The following is a 25409-nucleotide window of genomic DNA, read 5'->3' on the forward strand; positions in this document are numbered from 1 at the left end:
CAGACACTCCTCCATCAGGCGCTCCTCTCCTCCATCAGACACTCCTCTCCTCCATCAGACACTCCTCTCCTCCATCAGGCACTCCTCCATCAGACACTCCTCTCCTCCATCAGACACTCCCCCATCAGACACTCCTCCATCACACACTCCTCCATCAATCAGACGCTCCTCCGTCAGGCACTCCTCTGTCAGGCACTCCTCCTTCAGACACTCCCCCATCACGCACTCCTCCATCACACATTCCTCTCCTCCATCAGACACTCCTTCATCACGGCCTTGGCACCTGTTGGCCATAACCAAATGGCCTGTTTCCTTTGTTCCTTCGGTGCCTCTTCAAGGAGGTCTTTTCTGTGCTTCCTGACCCCCCCCAAGTCCAAACCTCCACGCACACCTTCCTGGCCTCTTGGTTCTCCATACGCCGTGCTAGCCAACTTCTACCTTTTTACTAACGGTCCCCACATTAGCATTTAAGCTCCACCCGGGCAGAAATCTTTGCCTCTTACTCCTGGCTCTGTCCCCAGCACCTTCACGTGCCTGGCACACAGCAGAAGCACGATAGTTGTTGAAGTCACAGATGAATGTCAAGTTACAGTCTATTTGGTCGATAGTAAGGGCTGCCCTGCCCCCACCTCCTGTTGGGATGAAATGTGCTCCTGGGATGCACTGCCACATAGAGGCCACTGAGTTCTTACCATCAGATTGCACCAGACCAGCACAGATGTATGTATGGGACAGGGGTCTCTGCCAGGCAATGGGCAACTTGCCCTGAGAAGCTCACAATTTATACTGTTTTTTTTTTTTTTTTAATGTTTATTTTTGAGAGTGAGCGAGGGGCGGGGGACGGGGAGCTGAGAGAGAGGGAGACACAGAATCCGAAGCAGGCTCCAGGCTCCGAGTTGTCAGTGCAGAGCCTGATACGGGGCTCGATCCCACGAACCGTGAGATCGTGACCTGAGCCACGATCAAGAGTCAGATGTTTAACTGACTGAGCCACACAGGCGCCCCTCCACTGGCATTTTAAACGTGTACACAAGTGTCAACTCCAGGGCAGGTCCCAGAGCCGGCTTCCAATAACCAGAAGGCAGTTTCCAGCACCTCATGCCCTGAATGGAACCAGTGCCAGAGGCTCCCAGCTCAACTGGAGCATCTGGGGGCAGGTCTCAGGCTTTCCAGAGACTTCTCCAAACGTTCCGGGCCTAAACATGACCACCCAAAACACCTCTGATGGGGCAGCCCTGGTCTTATCCGATGCAGTTGAAACAAGCCTCGGGGAGGAACACATAGTAACTCCCCAGGCGGGCCTCCAGAACTTTCAACAATCATTAAATAATAATCTGCCCTTGAATCTGAGAGTGCAGGCAAGTCACCAAGATCTGTAAAGTGAAGAGGCAGCGTGAGAAAAGTAAGAAGTTGCCAGGCAAGGGGTGAAGCTAAGGAAGGCCAGATAAGTCGTTCTCACAGTGAGGGCTTGGGCACAGCCCACCCTCCCCTCCACGACATCTGGCTCATCAGAACCGCCACCAGCCGTCGCTGGAGGCCTAGGAAATGCAAACTAGAGCCGTGGCGTTACCAAGCAGCAAAGACACCAGAGTGTTTTAGCCAAAAGAAACGTATCCGTTCCTTGTCATCAAGGGGAATGCCAAATATTCTGTCTCCGGTGGTGTTGCTGGGTGACAAGCTCCAAGAGGCCACAGCTGTAAGTCTCATGTCCAACTCAAACACTAAGCCTTCTCCCCATTAATAACCCAACCAGCTTGGGAACTTCTGGAAGGACCTACAGCTAAAAGGACTTTCTTTTTTTTTTTTTTTTTTTTTACCATCAATGCAGGGGGCAAGAAGGGAGAAAATATCTTTACTCTCACGCTGTTTTGCTAGAGGTGGTTTGGGGCCTGGGGGCACTTGGAACCCTGGAGTTGCAGGGCTAACCACTTACAAGACAAATCCCAGAAGTACAAAAGCAGAAATGTCCCTTTCTCCTTGGCAGGAGAGGTGGGGGCTGGGGCCCAAGCTCTGCCCCCACCTTCCCCTCCCCAATTCTGGTCAGCTGCTCCCACACTAGTTAAAGATTACCTACCGGAACAGTAAGGCCAGGCTGCCTGGGCCCCACTCCCTCTTCCTCACTGTCCTGGCTCACTCCAAGGGGTTCCAGGCCAGGTCAGGAAAGGGGTTTCCGTGGCAACAGGCAAGAGACAGGGCCAAGGGACCTACATTCTCCCTGCCTTTTGTAGCTGGCAATGGAGAGCCACGGTCCAGGCCACATGCCACAGAGGGCAGCCTGCGAGAGTAATGGGGGTTCAAGTTAATCCTGCTTATTATGACCCGACTACTGTCTTCTTTCCTAAGCAGGGTGCTAAGGGCACCACAGAAGCAGGGAGTAACTAGTGGGGAAAGTGACATTTTGGAGCAGCTGCCCAGTCACCCCGTCTGGCAGTCGGGTGAGTGGGGCCGGGGGAGCAGCGTAGGAGCCGGCTGGCGAGAAAACGCAGGTCAGGCCAAGGAGAGGCTCCAGGATGGAGACTTAAGTGCGACGGGAGGGGTGGGGGGTGTCCAAACAAAAGGGAAAATCAAAACCACGCTCCTCCAGCTGTCGCGTAAAAGGCTCCAAAAATAGCTGACGCGGGCCTGACAGCGAGGAGGGATTACAGCGCGCCCGGCTGAAAAGGAAAGGGAAGTGGAGGCCGTCTCCCCGCCTTTGTCTGAGCAAGGACCGCGCCGAGACCCTCCCTCTCACGGGGAGACCGGGCCTGGCGCTCCGGCCCCCTACTCGCTGGCCTGGCCCCTCCCGGGGCGCAGGGCGCGCAGGACACCCTCCGGGCCCGGGACACCCCCAGCACCCGCCACGGGAATAGCTGGGGGGGCGCGGAGCAGCCCGGAACCCCCGCCCGCGCAGGGCCGCAGGACCAGCAGCTCCCGGGCCACCAGCTGCCACCGTCCTTCAAGTCCCCCCCCCCGGCTCTTTGTGTGCCAACCCCGCCGTCCCCGGCCCGCGATCGCCCCGAGTCGCCCTCCCCGGTCCCCGCCCGGGAGGCCGCCACGTCGCGGTGCCGGGCGCGCGCCCCGCCCGGACCCTCCCCGTGGCACTCACAGTGGCGCCGCGGCTGCTCCTGCAAGTTGGGGCCTGTCGGGGCTGCCGGCGCCCAGGCCGGCCCGGAGCCGGAGGCCCTGCAGAGCGAGCGTACGACCCGCAGGTAGCCAGCCATCCCGCCGAGCAGGCGAGCGAACCGACCGCGGCGGGCGAGATCCGAGCGCCGGTGCTGCTCCCGGCTGCCTGGCGGCGGGCTGCCAAGGCCCTCCAGGCGCCCGGGCGCGGGCAGGGGCGGGGCGGGGCTGCCGGGGGCCGCCACCCGATTGGGCCTCGCCGGGGAGGAGGAGGGGCCGGGGCCGAGCCGGACCCCTCGGGAGGCCCCCGCGCAGGCCCGACCCCGCCCCAGCGCGCAGCCCGCGCTGCCATTGGCGCCGCGCGCAGCCCCGCTGAACTGCCGGGGAGAGGCGGGGGAGACGCGCGCCGACCCGCGAGCGGGGGCCGGAGCTGGGGGCTTAGGGCGGCAGGTAGCGAGGCCGAGCCCCTCTCTCCAGGACGCCCTATTTAAGCCAGGGTGTCAGTTGCTGACGAATCAGCTTAAAACCCCCCCAAAGTGAGCAAACTCCCGCGCCCTTGGCGTTTGCTGGGCGGAAACTCCTTCGCCTTAACCAAGCGCGGGTTCCGTGTTCCTGAACTGAGACCACGGGCACGTCGGCTCTTTTCAGGTGCGCTCTCAGATACTCCTGTCCCCTCCACGGGTTGCGTAGACCGTCCGCAGTCAAGAGCCGAACTCTCTCCTCTGCTTCTCCCCAGAAGGTCAAGCGGCTAATCCTCGAAGTCATCCGGCATAGCCAGAGTCTGTTTTTTCCCCCGTCCGAAATGGCAATTGTAACAGCCACAGGGCTCCCAGGAGACGTGGGTGCAATAACGTAAGTAAAAAGGCTCCGAGCACACCCTGTGCTCAGCGGTTGTGGTTGATGGCTTATCACGATCCAGATGAGTCCTCGTGCAGCCTGGACTGAATGAGCGAGCTCAGCCCCCACCCTGGCAAACAGGTCCATGTTTGTCTGTTTACACGCACAAGACCATGCTGATTGGTTCTGTCATCAGCGACTAAACTCTCCTCACCCATGTTCTTGAAATGGGACACCAGCCCGGGCTGGGTTTTATTTAGAAAAATCTGACCCCAGCCCCCACTGTCCCGGTCACACCATCTCACTCCGAACGTTAGCAACCACGTTCTGCCCTGTGTCCCCAGCTCTCCCGTAACATTGCCTCAACAGTCAACATTGCCAGATGGGGCTGGGCCAGGAAAGCGACCTTGAATTACCGACTTTAGTGCTGCTTCTCCCTGTCCCAGCCAGACAGAGCTACTGCTTTGGCCCTGAGATCCAGCAGACTGGGTCCAAGGGGAGGTTGCTTTTGGACCCCCTCAAAGTCTGAGGTCTCAGTCAGAGGCCTGATCTTGGGCCAGCGTGTCCCAGAATGACTCCTAATCCCTTTCACTCCGTTCCCAATTCTCTTGCTCAAAACACCATCAAAGACCTTGGAGGCCTCTGGTATTTGGATTTATGCCATCCTGATATCATCAGGCACCTGGGCCTCAGTGTCCATACCTGTCAACGGGGAGAATGGACCCCCTGAGAATCCTTCTGGCCCAAACAATGAGATCCAGTTAATGTATGTCAACTACCCATACTACCACTTCTGAAAAGGTCAGGAAGAATTTGCAGCCTGTCCCCAGGGGCTCATCTGTTCCTTTACCTGGTAGACCAGGGTGTCAGAGGCCCCAGTGAGAGGCAGCACGGAAGCCTCGGTGTGTTCCAGAGTCCAGCCCTCACCTGCACAGGGATCAGGGTGGGGGCACATGTGTTTTTCGCAAACACAGTAGCAGCCCAGGGCAGTTGAGGCAAAGCCTCGAGATGAAACTGCTTCTTACTCCCTGCCTCCCAGGGCTCCAGCTCCATGCCAGCCTTCCCCATACAGTGCCTGTTTGGCGAGGCAGCTGGTGTCAACTCCTTTGGCTCAGAGAGGTTAGGACACTTACTCAAAGTCACAGAGCCAGGAAGTAGCAGAACTCTAGTTCCTACCCATGTACGTGGCTCCTAGTCTATCGCTCTTTTAAGAAAAAAGGAGAAAACAAAATCCCTATTAACTACACTTCATAGAAAGATAGTGGTTTTTTTTTTTTTAACGTTTTTATTCATTTTTGAGACAGAGAGAGACAGAGCATGAATGGGGGAGGGGCAGAGAGAGGGAGACACAGAATCTGAAACGGGCTCCGGGCTCTGAGCTGTCAGCACAGGGGCCCGATGCGGGGCTCGAACTCACGGACCGCGAGATCGTGACCTGAGCCGAAGTCGGCGCTCAACCGACTGAGCCACCCAGGCGCCCCGAAAGATAGTGTTTAAAGGAAAAATGCTCAGATCCTCCAGTATGGGGTCAGCAGAAGTGAAACTCCACCCTTCCATGTTTTTTTTAAATTTTTTTTAAATTGTATTTTAGAGAGGGGTAGGCAGAGGGAGAAAGAGAATCCCAAGAAGACTCCACGTTTAGCATGGAGCCCACCTGGAGACTCAATCCCAAGACCCTGGGATCATGATCCGAGCGGAAATCAGGAGTTAGATGCTCAACTGACTGAGCCACCCAGGCACCCCATACCCTTCCATATTTTTAATCAAACCACAATTAGTTATTGAGACTAGGTCATACGCAAGTTTCCTGTGGGGGGCACAAAAATGCTCATCGCTCAATCCCTTTGGGAGCCAGACACACATGTGTGCAATCACCACAAACCAGGCACAAGAGGCAAGTGTCCCAAGAAGAGCTTAGATGACAGTGAGGCATCTCTCAAAGCCAAAATTATTTCTGATGAGAAATAATTCAGGAGAGCCTGGTGAGCATAGGGTCAGAGCATCCAGCAAGCTGGCCCTTAAGGATATTTAAGATCTGGGAACACCTGGGTGGCTCAGTCGGTTAAGCGTCTGACTTCTGCTCAGGTCACGATCTCCCAGTCCGTGAGTTTGAGCCCCGCGTCGGGCTCTGTGCTGACAGCTCAGAGCCTGGAGCCCGCTTCTGATTCTGTGTCTCCCTCTCTCTGCCCCTCCCCCGCTCATGCTTTGTCTGTCTGTCTCTCTCTCTCTCTCTCTCTCTCTCTGTCAAAAATAAAACATTAAAAAAAATTTTTTTTAATAAAAAAAGATTTAAGATCTGGGAGAAGGCTGGACAAGAAGGCTGGGAGAGGTGAGGGGCTTGTACTTCACCCAGGTGGACACCCCAGGGCATTAGTTTCCTGGTATGTTTGCAGGCGGGGCGTAAAGTCTGACAGTAGCCGTGAGGGGGTGTTGGGGGATAGAGGATCAGGACTGGGCAAGGGAGGCCAAGAGTCCCTGAACCGGGCGCAGGCCTGACATAACGTCCTGGCAGGACCCTTAAGACTCCAGAGACCGGGTAGAGATAGAATCAGCAGAAATTGCAGCTGGCAGGACTTGGGCAGGGAGAGGAGTCAGAGTGACTCAGACTTCCATCCCTGGGTCCCTGGAGCTAGAAGAATAGGAATGCCATTATTAGAAATGCGAAAAGAGGAGAAGGCAGGGTAAGTGTATGTGTGTGGGGGGAGGGGAGGGTGTTGATAGCAGAGCTATTTATGGTCATTTCTAAACTGATTTCCCTGCCAGCAGTCTGTTCCCTCCCCTTCCCAGTCACCTGACCACTGCTCCCACCATGCCACCCTGAAGCACAGCCCCGAGAGCTTTACCCCACAGCCAGATACCTGCACTGGCTCCCCACGCCTGATACAGTCGAGTCTGAATTAGCTTATAACATTTCCTGACCTTTACTTTCCTCACCGTCTTTCTCTTCTACTGTTTCCTCTCCCCAAGAACCCTCAATTTAGCCATTCCCCCAAACAGTCCCTGACTCGATGCACTGCCCCTTCCTCCCATCAGGTAGACTCTTTGCACTCCCAGGTGGCCAAGCCCACCTTTTCAAGCCTGCACTGGGGGCAGGGGGCACACAGCATTCGTTTCCACCTAAGTCATCATGCAGGGTAGACAACTCCCCAGACCCCCTCCCAATAAAAGAGCACACTATTACTCTGATTGTAACTTTGTAAAACAAATCTATGGACAATAACAGGCAGGGTCCAGACGACACAAATTTGGAAGATGTCAGAATACTATTTAATACTTTTTTAAGTTTATTTATTTATTTATTTTGAGAAGTGGGGGGGCAGAGAGAAGAGAGAGAGAGAATCCCCAGCAGGCTCCATACCCTCAGCGCAGAGCCCGACATGGGGCTCGAACTCAAAAACGGTGAGATCATGACCTGAGCTGAAGTCAGGAGTCAGATGCTTAGCCAGTGGAGTCACCCACGCACCCCAGAATACTATTTACCTTTATGAAATATTCTCTCAGGTTGCTTCAATTAATCCCTAAGAAAACTGGAGATCCAAAAGATGGGGCAAGGAGAAATGATTAAAAGGGCATTAAAAAGGAACCGAGGCATCATTACTGGAGGGTAATCATTCCTGGAGGGTAAAGTTTTCTGCCTGTTTGCGGAAGTCGACTGGCTCATTGCCTGGGCAAGCCACTCAAGTTCCCAGCCTCAGTTTCTTCATCTACCAATGGGGATAATAACAGCACCCACTCCTAGTAGTTATGAGGATTAAAGAAATTTGTGCCGATTGAATGCTTAAAATGGTGCCTGACGAACAGGCAAGAAACCTGTTGGCGGTCTTGACATTCACCTGAGTAAAATTTAAAGGTTGTATTGGCTTTATTCAGCATTTCATGAACTGGGCAGCGTCCTATCTAGCAGGTAGAAAGGAGCTCCAAAGACCTGTACAAAATGAAAGGCTTTTGGAGCGCCCAGATGGCTCAGTCAGTTGGTCATCCAACTCTCAGTTTCAGCTCAGGTCACGATCCCAGGGTCGTGGGATTGAGTCCAGTGCCAGGCTCTCTCTCTCCCTCTCTTTCTGCCCCTCTCCCCCACTTCCTCTCTCCAAAATATAGTAATAATATCATATCATATCATATCATATCATATCATATCATATCATAATGGCTTTTATAGGGGGCGCCTGGGGGGCTCAGTCATTTAAGCACCGACTTTGGCTCAGGTCATGAACTCACAGTTCATGAGTTTGAACCCCGTGTCAGGCTCTGTGCTGACAGCTCAGAGCCTGGAGCCTGCTTTGGATTCTGTGTTTCCCTCTCTCTCTGTTCCTCCCCTGCTCACACTCTGGCTCGTGCTCGCTCTCTCTCCCTCTCTCTCTCTCAAAAATAAATAAAGATTAAAAAAAAAAGTAAAAAGCAAAGAAATAAAATGGCTTTAATAGGCAGGAGGGAGCAGGACAAGGAAGTTGCTAGCAAAGAGTGGATTATTTCCAGACAAGGTTACCTTCCTATGGAGGACACAAGGGGTCTATCAGGTGGATTACCTTACCAGTGCTGAACAGGTAATTCCAGATTGACTGGTTAAAGTTCACATCCCTGGGAGACGCTGAAACAGCCATTAGGTTAGGTATTAAGTGTTGGTTTACTGACACCGGATTTAGCACAAGTAACTCCATTTTTGGCATTTGGGGGGCCTGTTGTCTTTTTTCTTTTCTTTTCTTTCTTTTTTTTTTTTTTTTTTTTTTTTGAGAGAGAGCACAAGTGGGGGAGAAGGAGAGAGAGAGAGAGAGGGAGAGAGAGAATCTTAAGCAGGCTGCACACTCAGCATGGAGCCACATACAGCTCCATCCCAGGATCCTGGGATTATGGCCTGAACCAAAATCAAGAGTCAGACATTCAACCAACTGAGCCACATGGGTGCCCCTGTTGTCTCTCTCTCTCTCTCTCTCTCTCTCTTTTTTTTTTTTAACAGTGGTGTTGTTCATATTGTCCATTCATTCATTCACATCCATTCATTCACATGAATGAGCTCCTGTGACATGACAGTTGTGACCCAGGGATAGAAAAGAGGGCACATTCCAGTTCCTGAAGGGACCTCAGCTCACTGGGGGTGTCAGGGAAATGGATGTATAAAGAGGTCATTTCAAAATACAGTGGATGTAGTTGGAGGGAGTGTTAGCTAGTATAATCCCTTTGGAGGGCAGTTGGGTAGCACACATCCTTTTATAAAACGGGCATACCCTTTCATCCAGAAATTTCACTTTGAGTGACTAGATACCATAGAAATACTCACCGTAAGATGCTCAGGGGCATAAGAGGAAGGTTTTCACTGCAGCACTGTTTATAGTCTCTTGGGGCACCAAGGTGGCTCGGTTAAGTGTCCAACTCTTGATTTTGGCTCGGGTCATTCATGATCTCACGTGGGATCGAACCCTGCATAGGGCACCTCACTGAGCACAGAACCTGCTTAGGATTCTCTCTCCCTCTCTCTCTTTGCCCCCCCCAAGATTAAGTAAAATAAACTTTAAAAAAATGAAGTAGATCTTTAATTTGCTGATTTTTTATTTATTATTATTTATTTTTTATTGCTGTATTACAATACATTAAGTGAACATAGAAAGTTGCAGAGAAATATCCCATTGTCATATACATACATATGTATGAAAAATACATATATGTGAAAATTTGAAGGTTCCTAAACCAGAGAGAGCATGGGGGGAGGGGGATTAGGGGAGACTCTCAATTTCTATTGTATACAATTCTGGGTGGTTTGAATATTACGCAACAAGCATCTATTACTTTTATAACCAGAAAAAGAACAATCAAGATATATACTTTTTTCATTTCTAAAAGAAACTGCCACAGTAACGTGGGTGGTCTACAGTGTCCCAAGTCCTGGCACGACTCACTCTGGCTGTGTCCTTCAATATTGAGGCTTTTCCTCTGGCTTCCTTTCCACCCTGGGGGGAGGGGGGGAAGTGAAGGGTTAATGAGCCTGGGGGAGGGGAAGAGGGAGTGAGGTCAGGAAAGAAGGGTGAGGGGCTCTCAGGCAATCCCCACCAAGGGCAGCTGGCCACTCCCCAGTGCTGAAAGCAGCCACCTGCTGGAGCAGAGCCAGCGAGCAGGGAAGGGAAGAGTGGGGGGGGGGGGGGGGGAGGGGGGAGGGGGGGGGGGGGAGCTGCCCTGTTCCTGGGAGCAAGAAGCACGAAAGATAAGAACTTAATGTAAAGTCCGGTGGAGAGGAGAGGAGGATGTGGTTCGGTTTTCAAAGTGTGGCCCTCAGACCCAGAAGGGGGAAGGATGGGGTTATCCTGGAGGGCAAAACTGTTATCATAACAATACTGAGAAGTTACTTTCTCAGTGTTAATGTTTGCGCACCTGGGGAAAACTGCTGGCAGTTTACCAGGAATCGTGACACAGGCACCAAACTCTGGTAGCAGTGATTTGACTGCACACCGCACGCATTCTTTGGGTTTAAGAGACAGTATGAAGGTATCCTTAATAAAGCAGTAAAAATTAATACCTATATTAAATATTTACTCATGGGTATACCTCTTTCAAATAGCCTAGATAATAAAAGTGGGAAGTGTGTAGAAAGGGCTGCTGGTGGAGACCCAGGTAAGATGGCTGTCTTCTGGAAAGGCATTTAAAGGCTTGAGTTGCTTTTTTCGTAGAACACCATTTTTTAAAAATATTTATTTATTTTTGAAAGGAGGAAGGGGCAAAGGGAGAGAGGGAGAGAGAGAATGCCAAGCAAGCTCCACAATGTCAGCACAGAGCCCCATATGGGGCTCAATCTCACGAAGCGTGAGATTATGACCTGAGCCAAAATCGAAAGTTGGAAGCTTAACTGACTGAGCCACCCAGGCACCCCCATAGATCACTATTTTATTTTATTTTATTTTATTTTATTTTATTTTATTTTATTTTAATTTAAAAAAAAATTTTTTTAATGTTTATTTATTTTTGAAACAGAGAGACAGAACATGAAGAGGGGAGGGTCAGAGAGAGGGAGACACAGAATCTGAAACAGGCTCCAGGCTCTGAGCTGTCAGCACAGAGCCCGACGCGGGGCTCGAACTCAAGGACCGCAAGATCATGACCTGAGCCTAAGTCGGCCGCCTAACCAACTAAGCCACCCAGGCGCCCCTAGATCACTATTTTAACTGGAAAGAACAACTGATAGAGAAACTATAGTTTTTCAGACTTGAATATCTGGCAGATATTATCTCAAAAATGAATGAAATTAGTCATTTCAAGGAAGTAATGGACAGTATTTGTTGTCAATGATAACATATGAGCTTTTTTTTTTTTTTTTTTGTAATGTTTATTTTTGAGAGAGAGACAGAGCGTTAGCAGGGGAGGAGCAGAGAGAGAGGGAGACACAGAATCCGAAGCAGGCTCCAGGCTCCGAGCTGTCAGCACAGAGCCCAATGTGGGGCTCGAACCCACAACCAGCGAGATCAGGACCTGAGCTGAAGTGGGGTGCTCAACTAACTGAGCCACCCAGGTGCCCAACATTTAAGCTTTCAAGGGAAACTAAAATTTTGTCAAACTTGTACATATCCCCTGAACTTGAGAGCTTCCCGGTTCTTAAGGATGTTGCTAATGAGATTGGTGGCATTTCCAAATGTGATTTTTTTCATATTGCGTAGTGAAATGTATCAGTTTTTAGAAGATTTGTATAACTCAGCAATCCAGTATTTTCCAGGTGACCAGTACTGATGTTAAAATGTTATGCACGGGTTAAAAAATCTGTCCAAGAATAAATTTGAGGGGCACCTAGGTGGTTCAGTCAGTTAAGCGCCCGACTCTTGGTTTCCGCTCAGGTCATGATCTCACGGTTGGTAAGTTCCAGCCCCACATCGGGCTCCACTCTAATAGCGCAAAGCGTGCTTGGGATTGTCTCTCTCCCTGTCTCTCTGCCCCTCCCCTGCTCGCTCTTTTTCTCTCTCTCAAAATAAATAAATAAGCTTAAAAATCTTTTTTAAACGAATGCATTTGAATGTAACAGATACGAACGTAACAGAGTAGGAGAGGCACATTGACGTTGTTCTGGAGTCCACGTTACAGTTAACCTTTAAGAAACTATCACTTGTACGTTTTGTTACAATAAAAGAATCCCCTTGGGGCGCCTGGGTGGCGCAGTCGGTTAAGCGTCCGACTTCAGCCAGGTCACGATCTCACGGTCCGTGAGTTCGAGCCCCGCGTCAGGCTCTGGGCTGATGGCTCGGAGCCTGGAGCCTGTTTCCGATTCTGTGTCTCCCTCTCTCTCTGCCCCTCCCCCGTTCATGCTCTGTCTCTCTCTGTCCCAAAAAAAATAAATAAAAACGTTGGAAAAAAAAAAAAAAAAAAGAATCCCCAGGTGGGGTCTCACCCAGTCTCAGGAACCAGGAAACACAGGAAACCAAGGCTGGGCAGTGGAGCGCCCAGATACGCAAAGCAGAAAGGCCACCTGGGCCTTTCTGGATCAAGGAGCCGGGTTGGCCATGCAAGTTGGGGTGACCCTGATGCTTGCCGTACCCACCCCCGGGGAAGGACCGTGGTGCAGGCCTAGCACAGAGGTGAGTCCCAGGATGACCCAGGGTGGCCTCACCGCCCAAGAGCCCGGCTGCCGGGTCAGTCTGGAGCTGCCACCCCAGCTCCGCGTCCTTTACTGGAAAGCTGCCAAGTGTGTGCGTGACCCAGAATGAGAAAGGGTCCAATAAGAGAAACTACTCTTGGATGCACGTGATAACCATACGCAAAGGTAAACTGGAAGAAACAAAAGATGAAGGCCCGTGGTAAGGAGCCGTTGGGCTTGGGTGGAAGATTCACCGCCCCTCTGCTGTCAGTGGATACTTTGATGTAAGAGGTAAAGAGGACGAGGGGATCCAGGCTTTCATAGAAAATGACGACACTCCAATAACTCCTCCTGCAGGAATCTATCACTGCTTCACACCGGATGAAAACAGGCATGTGACAGTCACGAGGCTCTTGGTGGGAGGACCAGTGCGGACTCTATACAACCGGCCAGTTGACTGTTTTTCACGCTCAAGGACAGTACATAAAATTTTTGGCACAGACAACATAGCGGTGCTTCTGGGAACACTTCTTAAAAAGATCCTAAACCTGATAAGTGGGCAGAAAATCTATCATTTTCTCTCTGCTTTCACGTCACAGCCTTGAAGCTAGGTTATCTTTCCTCTGCAAGATTATTTGATCAGAATGTGTTCTGGGGCACCTGGATGGCTCAGGCCGCTTCGACTGAGGTCATGATCTCACAGTTCATGAGTTCGAGCCCTACATCTGGCTCTGTGCTGACGGCTCAGAGCCTGGAGCCTGCTTCAAATTCTGTGTCTCCCTCTCTCTCTGCCCCTCCCCTGCTTGCGTTCTCTCTCTCTCTCTCTCTCTCTCTCTCAAGAACAAATAAACATTTTAAAAAAACATGTTTTAATGAAACAAGGTATAAAGCTAATTTTTGGCACAGAAGCAACTGTGGAAATTTGGAAAATCACAATCATTTTTCTCTAACCCAGTCAAGATCAGCGGTTGAGACACGCATTCAACTTTAACTCAAGTGAGTCTTATGTCCTGAAATGTAACTTCTTAGATGTTCTGTTCATGATTCTTCAACTCTAAGCCAGATGTATCCATCAATGCCTTGCCTGTCTTATAAGAAAGTTGTGGTATAGAAATATTTTTGGTCTTTGTCCCCAGTCCCTGGCACAGAACTCCTAAACCCCTTGGAATTTGCTGAGTGACAGGAGTGTCCTTCATTATTTATAAACTGGGACAGAATCTCCTTTGCTCAGGACCTTCTGGACCTCACTCTAATGTACCTCTTCATCTGACTGTCCATCGGAATCCTTTAGATATCACGTATAATAAGTCGATACATGTGAATCGATATTTCCCTGAGATTTGTGGGCTATTCCAGCAGATGATGGGACCCGAGGAGAGGGTCCTGGGAATCCCCAACTTATAGCCGATTGGTCCAAAGTGCAAGTGTCCCAGATCTGCAGCTGGCATCAGTCTGACGGGAAGGAGCCCTTCCCCTGTGGGATCTGATGCTGTCTCCAGGCAGGTGGTGTCAGAATTGAGTTAAATTGTAGGACATTCAGTCCTGCGAGGATTGGAGAATTGCTTGTGTGAAAACCAACTAGAAAGGTGTACTAGTAGATACCATAACCAACTAGGTATAGCACACTTTTTTTTTCTCCCCAAATTGTACCTTCCGGTATGGAGCGGCAAGGGGGGAAGAGCTGTCATATTAGAGGCATGCTCTCGGCTGCTGATGCCCCTTGCTGCTTTCTTGTTCAATATCAAGGACCTGCAACTGACTTAATTAAAAAAAAAAAAAAAAAAAGCCACCTGTGTCTGGTCTCCTTCCTGGTGCAGGGAAACCTGGGAAGCCTCAGACGGCATGCTGGCTCCTCTGACCTGTGTGTGCATGGCCCTGCTGTCTCATCTGTTAATTTTTTCAAACTCATGTTTTGCTTTCTTCCACTCCATTGTCTGCTTTTGGTATTGCGGATCCTTAAAAATTTAATAGTTGGGGGGCACCCGGGTGGCTCAGTCGGTTGAGCGTCCAACTTCGGCTCAGGTCATGATCTCTCAGCTCCATGAGTTCGAGCCCCGCATCAGACTCTGTGCTGACAGCTGAGAGCCTGGAGCCTGCTTCAGATTCTGTGTCTCCCTCTCTCTCTGCCCCAACCCACTCACATTCTGTCTCTGCCTCTCTCAAAAATAAATAAACATTAAAAAAAAAAAATTAAACAGTTGGGGGATAAGTCACTGGAATCTACTCCTGAAATCATTGTTGCGCTATATGCTAACTAACTTGGATGTAAATTTAAAAATAAATAAAATTAATTTTTAAAAAATTAAAAATTAAATTAAAAATTAAACATTTGGGGTGCCTGGCTGGCTCAGTCGGAAGAGCATGTGATTCTTGATCTCTCGGTCATGAGTTCAAGACCCGTGTTGGGTGCAGTTTACTTAAAAAAATAAAATGATTTTTTAAAAATAAAGTAAGTTTAAAAAATAAAAATTAAGTGGTCTTTGATAATCGGAGGGGAGAGATTATCTGCAATATTCGAAAGCTGTTAAAATCCTCCTTCGTGGCGTGCCTGGGTGGCTCAGTTGGTTAAGCAGGCAACTTCAGCTCAGGATATAATCTCAGGTTCATTATAATCTCAGGGCCCTGCATGGGGCTCTGTGCTGACAGCTCAGAGCCTGGAGCCTCCTTTGGATTCTGTGTCTCCCTCTTTCTCTGCCCCTCCCCTGCTGGTGCTCTTTCTCTCCAAAATAAGTAAACATTAAAAAAAAATTTTTTTTTAATCCTCCTTCATTTTCCTTTTTCCAAATATAAATCTGTGTGTGGCCGGATCTCCTTCATATTCCTCAGGCAAAACAACATGCACAACAGACTGAATGCAGAAGCAGAGATGAGAATCCAGCTATTTCCATTAACTCAGCCAGGAAGAGATTTGCAAAAATGAAAACAAACAACCCTCCCCACTAAGTTTTTTTTTTTTTGGGGGGGGGGGGAGAATGTAGTGTTTTGTTTTTGTTTTTGTTTTTTTTAGGGAGAGAGCATGAGCAGGGGAGAAGGGGAGAGGAAGAGAGAGAGAGAATCTCAGACAGACTCTATGCCCAGTGTGCAGAGTCTGACACAGGGCTCAATCCCACGACCCTGAGATTATGACCTGAGCTGAAATCCAGAGTCAGACACCCAACCGGCAACCACCCAGGTGCCCCTGAATAAATAAGCCTAAAAAAAAAAAAAAAAAAAAAAAAATCTGCTTTAATTTTTAACTCAGTAAATGTAGTTTTGTATAACTCCTATAAACAAAGCTTTTTGGAGTCCTCAACAACTCCCAAGAGTGTACAGGGGTCCTAAATCCCAAAAGTTTGAGAATTATGCTAGAGGAAAGCACCAGTGATGCAACAAAAACGGGCACCACATCATCATACACAAAAAATTTAACATTGATGCAATAATGCTATGTAACAGGTAGTCCATATTCCTTGTTCCAAGTTGTCTCAATTTCGTGAAATTTAGGGAGCAAGTCAGGGGTCCAGAATCCAATAAAGATCATGCCTTGCTGTGGTTATCATGCCTCATTAGTTTTCTCTAACCCAAAGCACTACCCTGTCCTTTTGTGTGTGGATGGGTGGGAGGTGTTTATAACCTTGCTATTTTTGAAAAAGCCATGTCAGCTATTTGGTAGAATATCCTAACAGTTACATTGTTTCTTTTGTCTGATGGTTTCCTTATCGCTGGATTCAAGTTAAACACCTTTAACAGGAATTTTACCTAAATTGTGTCACTCCCAATGCACCCCATCAGGAAGCCCGATGTTCATGCGTCCTATTTTAGTTATGACTAACTCTATGTTTGAGAATTTTTTTTTTTTAATTTTTTTTTTCCAACTTTTTTTTTTTTTTTTTTTTTTTTTACTTTTGGGACAGAGAGAGACAGAGCATGAACGGGGGAGGGGCAGAGAGAGAGGGAGACACAGAATCGGAAACAGGCTCCAGGCTCCGAGCCATCAGCCCAGAGCCTGACGCGGGGCTCGAACTCACGGACCGAGAGATCGTGACCTGGCTGAAGTCGGACGCTCAACCGACTGAGCCACCCAGACGCCCCTAGAAATTAAATTCTTAACTTGACTTTACAAAGTTTAAAACTGATAATTTTTCTTTCTGGGTCTTACAAATACGAGAAACTTCTATGATGTCTCTCCAATTTCTTCTCTGCTCTATCCCATGTTGTTATTCCATAGTATTTTAGTTCCAGTGAGTTTTCTAAGTTCCCTCATGTTTTTCCAGTAGATTCGTCAGCATGTTTTGCCAGTTTCTTAGCTCGGGGTAGTGTCTTGTATTCCATCGTTGGACAGGCATCACTGAACGGGTCTTTCAACAAAGGTCTGTGAGTAATTAATATCCTCTGTCCAACTCTCTCTCTATCCTCCCTCCTTTTTTTTTTTTTTTTAACTTTTTACCGGAGCATAATATATGTACTCACATATGCAGAAAAGTACACAAACTACTGATGTACAACTTATGAATGTTCCCCCAGTCACTGCCCAGCTCAGGAAACATAACATCACCAGCACCCCAAAAACCCTCCTCATGCACCTCCTGGCACCGTTTGTCCCAACTTCTCCCAAAGTAACTTCCATCCTCAATCCTACGAAAATGGACCGGTTTTTGCCCATTTTTGTTTTGATGGAAATGGAATCAGACGCATGTATTCTGCTGTGTCTTACTTCTCAACATTGCGTCTGTGAAATTCATCCACGCTTTTGCTTAAAATAGTTATAATTTATTCTGTTGCCGTCTGACACTCCATTTTATGAATCTGCCACAATTTATGGATCTCTTCTACTGGGTTTTTTTAAAAATTTTTTTAATGTTTATTTATTTTTCACAGAGAGAGAGAGAGAGAGAGAGACAGAGCATGAGTGGGGGAGGGGCAGAGAGCGAGGGAGACACAGAATCCGAAGCAGGCTCCAGGCTCCAAGCTGTCCGCACAGAGCCCGACTCGGGGCTCGAACTCACACACCGTGAGATCATGACCTGAGCTGAAGTCGGTTGCTCAACCGACTGAGCCACCCAGGCGCCCCGGATCTGTTCTACTGTTGATGGACATTAGGGGTTTTTCTGGTTTGGGGCTATTGTTAATGAGGCATGGTGAATGTTCTAGCCCTTGTCTTTTGCTCCATGTATGTATGAAATTCCGTTGGACGACACTTAGGAGTGAATTAATGGCTCACAAGTTACTGTGTAAGTGTTCATCTTTCACGAACACTGCCAAATGGTCTTCTAAGGGATTGGTTAATTTCTTTTCCACCAGCAGCCTATGGGACCTTCAGTCTCTCAGGTCAGTCTCGCCACATTTTCGCTAACCCTCAGCACTGTCGTTCTTTTCGATTTTGGTCATTCTTCTGGGTGTGCAGTGGTAACTTACGGAAGTTTTACCTTATTTTTTTTTTAATGTTTATTTATTTATTTTTGAGAGAGAGAGAGAGAGCATGAGCAGGGGAGGGACACAGAGAGACAGAATCTCGAGCAGGCCCCACACTGTCAGCACAGAGCCCCATGCAGGACTCGAACCCACAAACTGTGAGATCATGACCTGAGTCAAAATCAGGAGTTGACATTTAACAGCCTGAGTCACCCAGGCGCCCCTTGTGGTGGTTGTACATTTCATTTCCCTGGAAACTGAGGGGACTGCGCTCTTTTTCATATGCTTAATATTCATTTGATTATTCTCTTTTATGAAGTGCCTGTCTCAAGTCTTGTGCATTTTTTTTTCCCATTGGATTCTGCCCGTCTGTGACTTGTAGGAGTTTGATATATATTCTGGTATGAGTTCCCTTTTTTGGATACATACGCTGTAAAAGTTTTCTCCTATTCAGTGGCTTTACTTTAATATCTATTTATTTATTTACTTACTTACTTACTTACTTATTTATTAATAGGCTTCATGCCCAGTGTGGAGTCCAGTTCGAGGCTTGAACTCTGGAACCTGAGATCAAAACCTGAGCTGAGATCAAGATATGGATGCTTAACTGAGTGAGCCACCCACATGCCCCAGGGGCTTACCTTCTTATTTTCTTAATACGTCTTTTGATGCACAAAAATTCCTTAATTTTAATGTAGTCCAACTTACTGGCCTTTTATGGGTATGCTTTGTTTCCTGTTTCATTAGTCTTTTCTTACCCCAAGACTATGAAGATATTCTCCTATAGTATCTTCTAGAAGCTTTATTGTTTCACCTTTCACATGAATATCTATAATTCACCTGGAATTGGTTTTTGATGCACCCTGTTTCAGATGTTAAGAGGTGAAAAGCAACACGTATCCAAAACTGATAAAATACAGTAATGTGTTCACCTCCGTTTTTTAACCAAATCCTTTATGGGCGTTTTTCTCTGTGATTAAGTATTCTTCTATAAGAATTTCTTTCTTTCTTTCTTTTGAGGGGCAGGGAGAGAAGGAGAGATTGAATCCCAATCAGGCTGTGCACCATCAGCATAGAGACCAATGTGGGGCTCAATCCCATAAACCGTGAGATCATGACCTAAGCCAAAATCAAGAATCAGACACTAAACTGACCAGCCACCCAGGAGCCCCTACAAGAGTTTGCTATGTGTGTGTGTGTTGGTTTGTGGGTTTTTTTGCCCTTTATTTATTTCTTTTTAAATTTTTTTTTATTTATATCCAAGTTAGTTATAGTTGTTGCATATAGTGCAACAATGATTTCAGGAATAGATTTCTTGATGCCCCTTCCCCATTTAGCCCGTCGCCCCTCCCACAACCCCTCCAGCAACCCTCTGTTTGTTCTCCATATTTATGAGTCTATGTTTGTCCCCCTCCCTGTTTTTATATTATTTTTGCTTCCCTTCCCTTATGTTCATCTGTTTTGTATCTTAAAGTCCTCCTATGAGTGAAGTCCTATGATATTTGTCTTTCTCTGACTAATTTCGCTTAGCACAATACCCTCCAGTTCCATCCACGTAGTTGCAAATGGCAAGATTTCATTCTTTTCGATTGCCGAGTAATACTCCATTGTATAAATATACCACATCTTCTTTAGCCATTCATCCCTCGATGGGCATTTGGGCTCTTTCCATACTTTGGCTATTGTGGATAGTGCTGCTATCAACATTGGGGTGCGTGTGCTCCTTCGAAAAACATGCCTATATCCCGTGGATAAATGCCTAGTAGTACAATTCCTGGGTCGTAGGGTAGTTCTATTCTTAGTTTTTTGAGGAACCTCCATCCTGTTTTCCAGAGTGGCTGCGCCAGCTTGCATTCCCACCAACAATGCAAAAGAGATCTTCTTTCTCCGCATCCTCGCCAACACCTGTTGTTGCCTGAGTTGTTAATGTTGTTATGTGTTTTTTTAAGGTTTATTTATTTATTTTTGGGAGAGAGATAGAGCGTGAGTGGAGGAGGGGCAGAGAGAGAGACGGAGAGAATCCCAAGCAGGCCCCGAGCCATCAGCTCAGAGCCCGACGTGGGGCTCCAACTCATGAACCATGAAGTCATGACCTGAGCTGAAATCAAGGCTGCTTAACCCACTGAGCCACCCAGGCGCCCCAAGAGGTGTTTTTAAATAGCTGCTGAATACTCATCACATGGCTCTGCCTGGCACAGGAGCTCTGGAATCAGACAAGCGTGGTGAATATCCTGTCCTAATCTCTTCCAAACTGTGTAACTTTCAACAAGCTATTTACACGCTCTGGGCTTTAGCTCTCATGGGAAGCGTCCAGATCTTGAACTGAGTTGGGTATGTAGTCAGATCTAATTAATTAATTCCTAATTAATAATTGATTGACTTAGAAGCACACCATCAACCGAAACAATGGATCATTAACTCTAGAACAGTCTTATTTACTCATTAAAGTCTCCTAAAGACCTGGGATGGGCCGAATTTTGTAAGTCCACTGTTTTATTGGATGTGACTAAGGACAGTACAAGTACATCAGAATCAATGCCCCGTGGTAGCTGGAAACTAAAGCCAGCATTGGCAGCTGTGAAGGAATGGTAACTGAGCCACTTAATCGCATCCCCTTATCGGTTCATCGGATTATTGTTCTTTATCTGTAGAGCTAGTGGTTGTGAGAGGGTTCCAACTTTTCTTGGCTGACGGCCTCAGGAGAGAGTTGCTTAACTTCTCTGTGGCTCACTTTGTCATCTATAAAATGGGTCAAGTCAAAGTTCAATACCAACCCGGCAGTGTTGTCAGAGTCAAGTGAGCGCTTAGCTGAGGGAGGACGCAGCGAGGGCCAGGGTCCAGAGTAGCCACCAGTGGTCACACCCCTGGTGGGGGATGGGTGAGACGCGGCCCTCTGGGGCGGCTGCCTCCAAACCTGGAGTCCGGAAGCCCAAAAGGCTGGACTGTGTTTATCTGGCGCAGATCGAGAATGTTGGAACTGATGAGAAGACAGAATTCCTGACCCCGGTTTGTCCGGCGAGGTGCTGGCAGATGTTACTGACGACCAGCGCTATGGCGGGGGCAGTGTGTGTACGTGCCCTGATTTCCTGACGTAAATACTTCAGCCCCGGCCAATTTCAAATTCTAGATATGACAGCACTGATCAGAGTCGAATAGTGTTTCTGTTACATGGTGTTTCTGTCATACAGATGCAACAGGTGTGAATGTCCTCAAGGGAATGGATACTAGTAAAATATAGGAAATTAAATAAGAAGCTATGAGTTTTGGTTTTTTTAACATAATTTTTTAAATCTTTTATGTTTATTTTTTGAGAGAGAGAGTGAGAGAGAGAGAGAGAGAGAGAATGAGCTAGGGAGGGCCAGAGAGAGGGAGAGAGAAATCCCAAGCAGGCTTCGTGCTGTCAGCGCAGAGCCCTGATGCGGGGCTCAAACGCACAAACTGTGAGACCGTGACCGAAGCCCCAACCAAGCGTCGGACATTTAACTGACTAAGCCACCCAGGCGCTCCCTAAATACAATTTATTTAATTATAAGTTTATATAACTTCTTTTTTTTTATATAAAGTTTTTTTTTTTTTTTTTTTTTTTTGAGAGAGAGAGAAAGCACGAGTGAGCACAAGGCAGAGAGAGAGAGAGAGAGAATCTCACGAAGGGCAAAGAGAGAGAGAAGGAAAGAGAGAGAATCCCACTCTGAAAGCATGGAGCCTGAATCGGGGCTCGAGCTCACCCGATGTGGGCTCGAACTCATGAACCTTGAAGTTGTCACCTAGGCTGAAGTTGCTTGCTTAACTAACTGAACCACCCAGACACACCTATAACTTAATTTTATTTAAGTTTATTTGAGGAATCTCTACACCCAACATGGGACTCGAACCCATGACCCTGAGATCAAGAGTCTCTCACTCCTCCGACTGAACCAGCCAGGCGCCCCTGTGTAACTTAGTTTTTAACAATGGCTGTGTTTAACAACTGGCTTGCAAAATTCCTGCACATTTAATAATTGACTCTCACGGGTCCGTGTAAACTGGGTCCAGCCACCACTGAATTAGTCCCCAGGGTTGGAGCCTATAATTATGGACAAAAAACATTCATGTTTAGTTCAGAACCTGGCCCTGGACAAGTGCTAAGAACAGGCTCAGTGTACTTCTTAAATACCAGTGTTCGTTCCCCTGGGAACTGTGTTCCCTCCCCCACGACACAGCCCAGTAGGTGACCTTTTCCTTCCCTGGCTCTAAGCTGTTTATCATCCCAAACCACCAGCAGCCCCCACACACACTTCAGGACAGATCGTCTCAGGAATGCCTGGGACGTGCACATAGGGCGCGATGGCCAGCCATTCACCGAACCCAGGTCAGGTGCTCACAAGGTCATCCGGACGGCCGGAAGGAAAACAACAGCCTGCTCCTCGGCTCTCAGCCCATGACGTGGGTTAGGAATGCCCTCGACAAATAGACCTCACCAGTCCACTGCCCTTGTACGTTCCCAAACCTGGATCTAAACTACCATTTCTCATTTGACTCCTCTTCTCTCCATGGTGCCTCTACCCCTGCAAGTCACAGAGACCGTTGCAATGTTGACAAGTATGTGCTCTGGGAGCGTGCTCTTGAATTATCCCACGTAAGCCTCATAGCAACGCTATGAAGTAGGTACTATTCTTGTCCCAAGTCCTGTGGATGAGAAGTCAGAGCTTGGGGTGGTGTGCTAACTTGCCCACGGTAGTCTGGAAAGGACCCGGTATTTTTCCTTTCTCCCTCAAATGTCTTCCTTCACATGGTATCCTCAGTTCATGCACGATTATTTTACATTCTTTCACATATTGCTTACTACTAAGGATTCTCAGGCGTAGAGACAGTAGTAGGCGCCATGGGTCTGAAAAGATTGCTCAGGAGAGAGTGAGCTGCGGAATGGGATGGGGATGGGGCCGTGATGAGACCCTGGGGGCCACCAACACTTAAGAGCCTCTGAGGAAGAGAGGACCCAGAAGGGCTGTCACAGATGTCCAGGCGATGGTCCGCGGTGGGGACCTACAAAGTGGAGGAGTAAATAGGCACCAAAATTCTGGATTTAGCGATCCAGAAACCATCGCTGATCTTGGCAGGGGACTTTTCTGTATTTCCATACCAGACGGTGAAGAGGCGGGACCAGGACAAGCAAGAACCCAATCACACTGGGTTGAAGAAAGGCTGGGAGGTAGCAGTGAGGTCAGCCAGTATAGACCTCTCTTCCAGCAAGAACGCACGAGAGAGATGCTAGATGGAAGGAGGGCTTTTGGGGTGTGGCTTTTAGTTTGTTGTTTTTTAATGTTTATTTATTTTTGAGAGCAAGAGAGAGCAGGGGAGGGGCAGAGAATCCCAAGCAGGTTCTGCACTGTCAGCGCAGGACCCGACACGGGGCTCAAACCCACAAACTGCGAGATCATGACCTGAGCCCAAGTCAGACGCTTAACCGACTGAGCCACCCAGGCGCCCCTGTTGTTGTTGTTGTTGTTGTTGTTGTTGTTGTTGTTCTAAACTGGGAATATCCTTAGCAAATTTATATGCTGAAGAAAAGGAGCTGGCAGAGGCGAGGCCGAAGATGCCAGCGAGAGAAGAGGGTGATGGCGGGAGATAGCCGAGACCTCGCACCGCGGGGTCCAGGCTACAGATGGGGGAACATCCACCCCGGCGCCTGGGGAGGAGCAAGCTGCAGTGGGTGCTGCCTGGTGGCCTCTAGTCCTTCTGATAAGTGAGGGGGATGAGTAGTTGGGGGCATCGAGGGGAGTGTTGGGGAGCACGGCGCAGGGAGGCTGCCGGGAGAGGCAGCTGAAGTAGAAAGTAATGCACATATGGTCTGTAAGCTCATCAAACTCATTCTTCGCCTCCTTTCTGACTGTTTTCGCCCCCAGGAGGTGACATTTTCTCCAGGTTCTAAGGACAGCTCACCACGGCCCCTCTGCAAGAATTCTTGGGGCGCCTGGGTGGCTCAGTCAGTTGAGCGTCCAACTTGCGACTTCTGCTCACGTCACGATCTCCCGGTTCATGAGTTCGAGCCCCGCGTGGGGCTCTGGGCTGTCAGCGCAAAGCCTGCTTCGGATCCTCTGTCTCCCTCTCTCTCTCTCTCTCTCTCTCTCTCTCTCTCTCTCTCTCTGCCTCTCGCCACTCATGCTCTCTCTCTCTCAAAAGTAAATAAACATTACAAAAAGTTAAAGAAGAAGTGAGGATTTCTTTCCACCATGTGAGGTTACAAGAAGTCGGTGGGAGCTACCAGTCTGCGGCCTGGAAAAGGGCCCTCACTAGACACGGGATCCGTCTGTGGACCTCCCTGCCTTCAGAACTGTGAGAAATCAGTCTGTTGTTGCCGTCACCCAGTCTACGGTAACCCGCTGCAGCAGCCTGACCTGTAGCCCCATGTGCACAATGAGGAAGTCAGTCGTTTTGCCCAGAACAGGGCAGGACTTCCAGCTCAAGGTCAGTGATTTTTCCACTGTGTCACGGGATGGACCACAAGGTGGTACTTGATCAAACAGAAAATACGTCCTTGGAACTGGCCTCCTGGTCTCAACCTAGATTCGGGACTTCACTTCATGGCAAGCACCGGCCCTTTTCCTCTGGAACAGATTTACCGCTTCGATAATTTAGACCTGACTTTCAGGAAGAGGCCAAATAGGTTTCCCTCCCCTGATCTGTGGGGAGTGGCTACACAGGGGCCCATCTGGAAAGAGTTCTGGGATCAATTAGCCAGGTCTGCCAAGGGCAAGGCAGGGGGAGAGTTAATCCTATATGCTAAATATTTGCCCAAACTAGTAAAGAGGTGGGGTAGGTGACAAACTGTAAAGATTAGCTTTGCAGAAAAGCTTGGGAGGGGAAGAGATTCCAGAGAAGTCTGGTTTCTGTCTCCTGGCTGAGCAGTCTGGAGGAGTGTGACTGCCGATTGAGAATAGTTATGCCTATTCAGGGAGTCAAGACGGGGGGGGGGGGGGGGGGGGTCCAGAAGGGAGAAGGACATTCGGCAGCAGCTCTTGGGGTTTTATATCCCCCACCCTGTTGAGCCCAGGGCCCAGTGAGCAGGGCAGTTACCAAGATTTCCGGGCAAGGCTTACTCTTGGCACCCAGGCCTGAGGAGATCGGGGGGGGGGGGGGGGGGGGGGCGCAGGGGTTTGTCAAAATAGCTTGGCAGGAGGAATGCTGAGTTTGTCTTCCAGCCAGAGGTAGGCACAGGGCGTCCCCAGTGCAGACTAGTCCTTCGCTCTGGCTACAAAACGGATTTAGATTCCGTGAGACCTGAAGCTCGCACAGTTGGGTCAGCCAGGCAGAGGGCTCCTTTTAAGAAAAGAATACAAAATTAGGTACTGACCCTTGGAGGGGGCCCTGAAGCTTAAGCTTCAAAAAGGGGTGTGCGTGGAAAAGAGAAAAAAATGGGATGTGGCGGGGCAGCGGGGGTGGGGGTGGGATCCCTGGGCGGCTCAGTCGGTTGAACGTCCAGTTCTTGATTTCAGGCTCAAGTCATGATCTCACGGTTCGTGAGTTCGAGCCCCGCATCTGGCTCGGTGCTGACAGCTCA

At 48.8% G+C, this 25409-nt stretch overlaps 1 protein-coding gene and 1 long non-coding RNA gene across 2 annotated transcripts in view; one reads left to right on the forward strand and one right to left on the reverse strand.

The window, feature by feature from the left end:
• Window positions 1–3293, reverse strand: part of IDH2 (isocitrate dehydrogenase (NADP(+)) 2) — a 16744-nt gene extending 13451 nt beyond the window's left edge. Inside the window, exon 1 of the mRNA XM_049614288.1 lies at window positions 3086–3293. Coding sequence (XP_049470245.1) covers window positions 3086–3200 — 115 coding nt within the window. The 5' untranslated portion in view covers window positions 3201–3293. The remainder of the gene's footprint in view (window positions 1–3085) is intronic.
• A 90-nt stretch (window positions 3294–3383) lies between these two features.
• Window positions 3384–24806, forward strand: LOC125910791 (uncharacterized). Its single transcript, XR_007454172.1, has 3 exons — window positions 3384–3747; window positions 3836–3951; window positions 23755–24806. It is a non-coding gene; the product is annotated as an uncharacterized LOC125910791 (long non-coding RNA).
• Window positions 24807–25409: the final 603 nt, after the last annotated feature.

This window comes from Panthera uncia (genome assembly GCF_023721935.1).
Source record: "Panthera uncia isolate 11264 chromosome B3 unlocalized genomic scaffold, Puncia_PCG_1.0 HiC_scaffold_2, whole genome shotgun sequence".
NCBI lineage: Eukaryota > Metazoa > Chordata > Mammalia > Carnivora > Felidae > Panthera > Panthera uncia.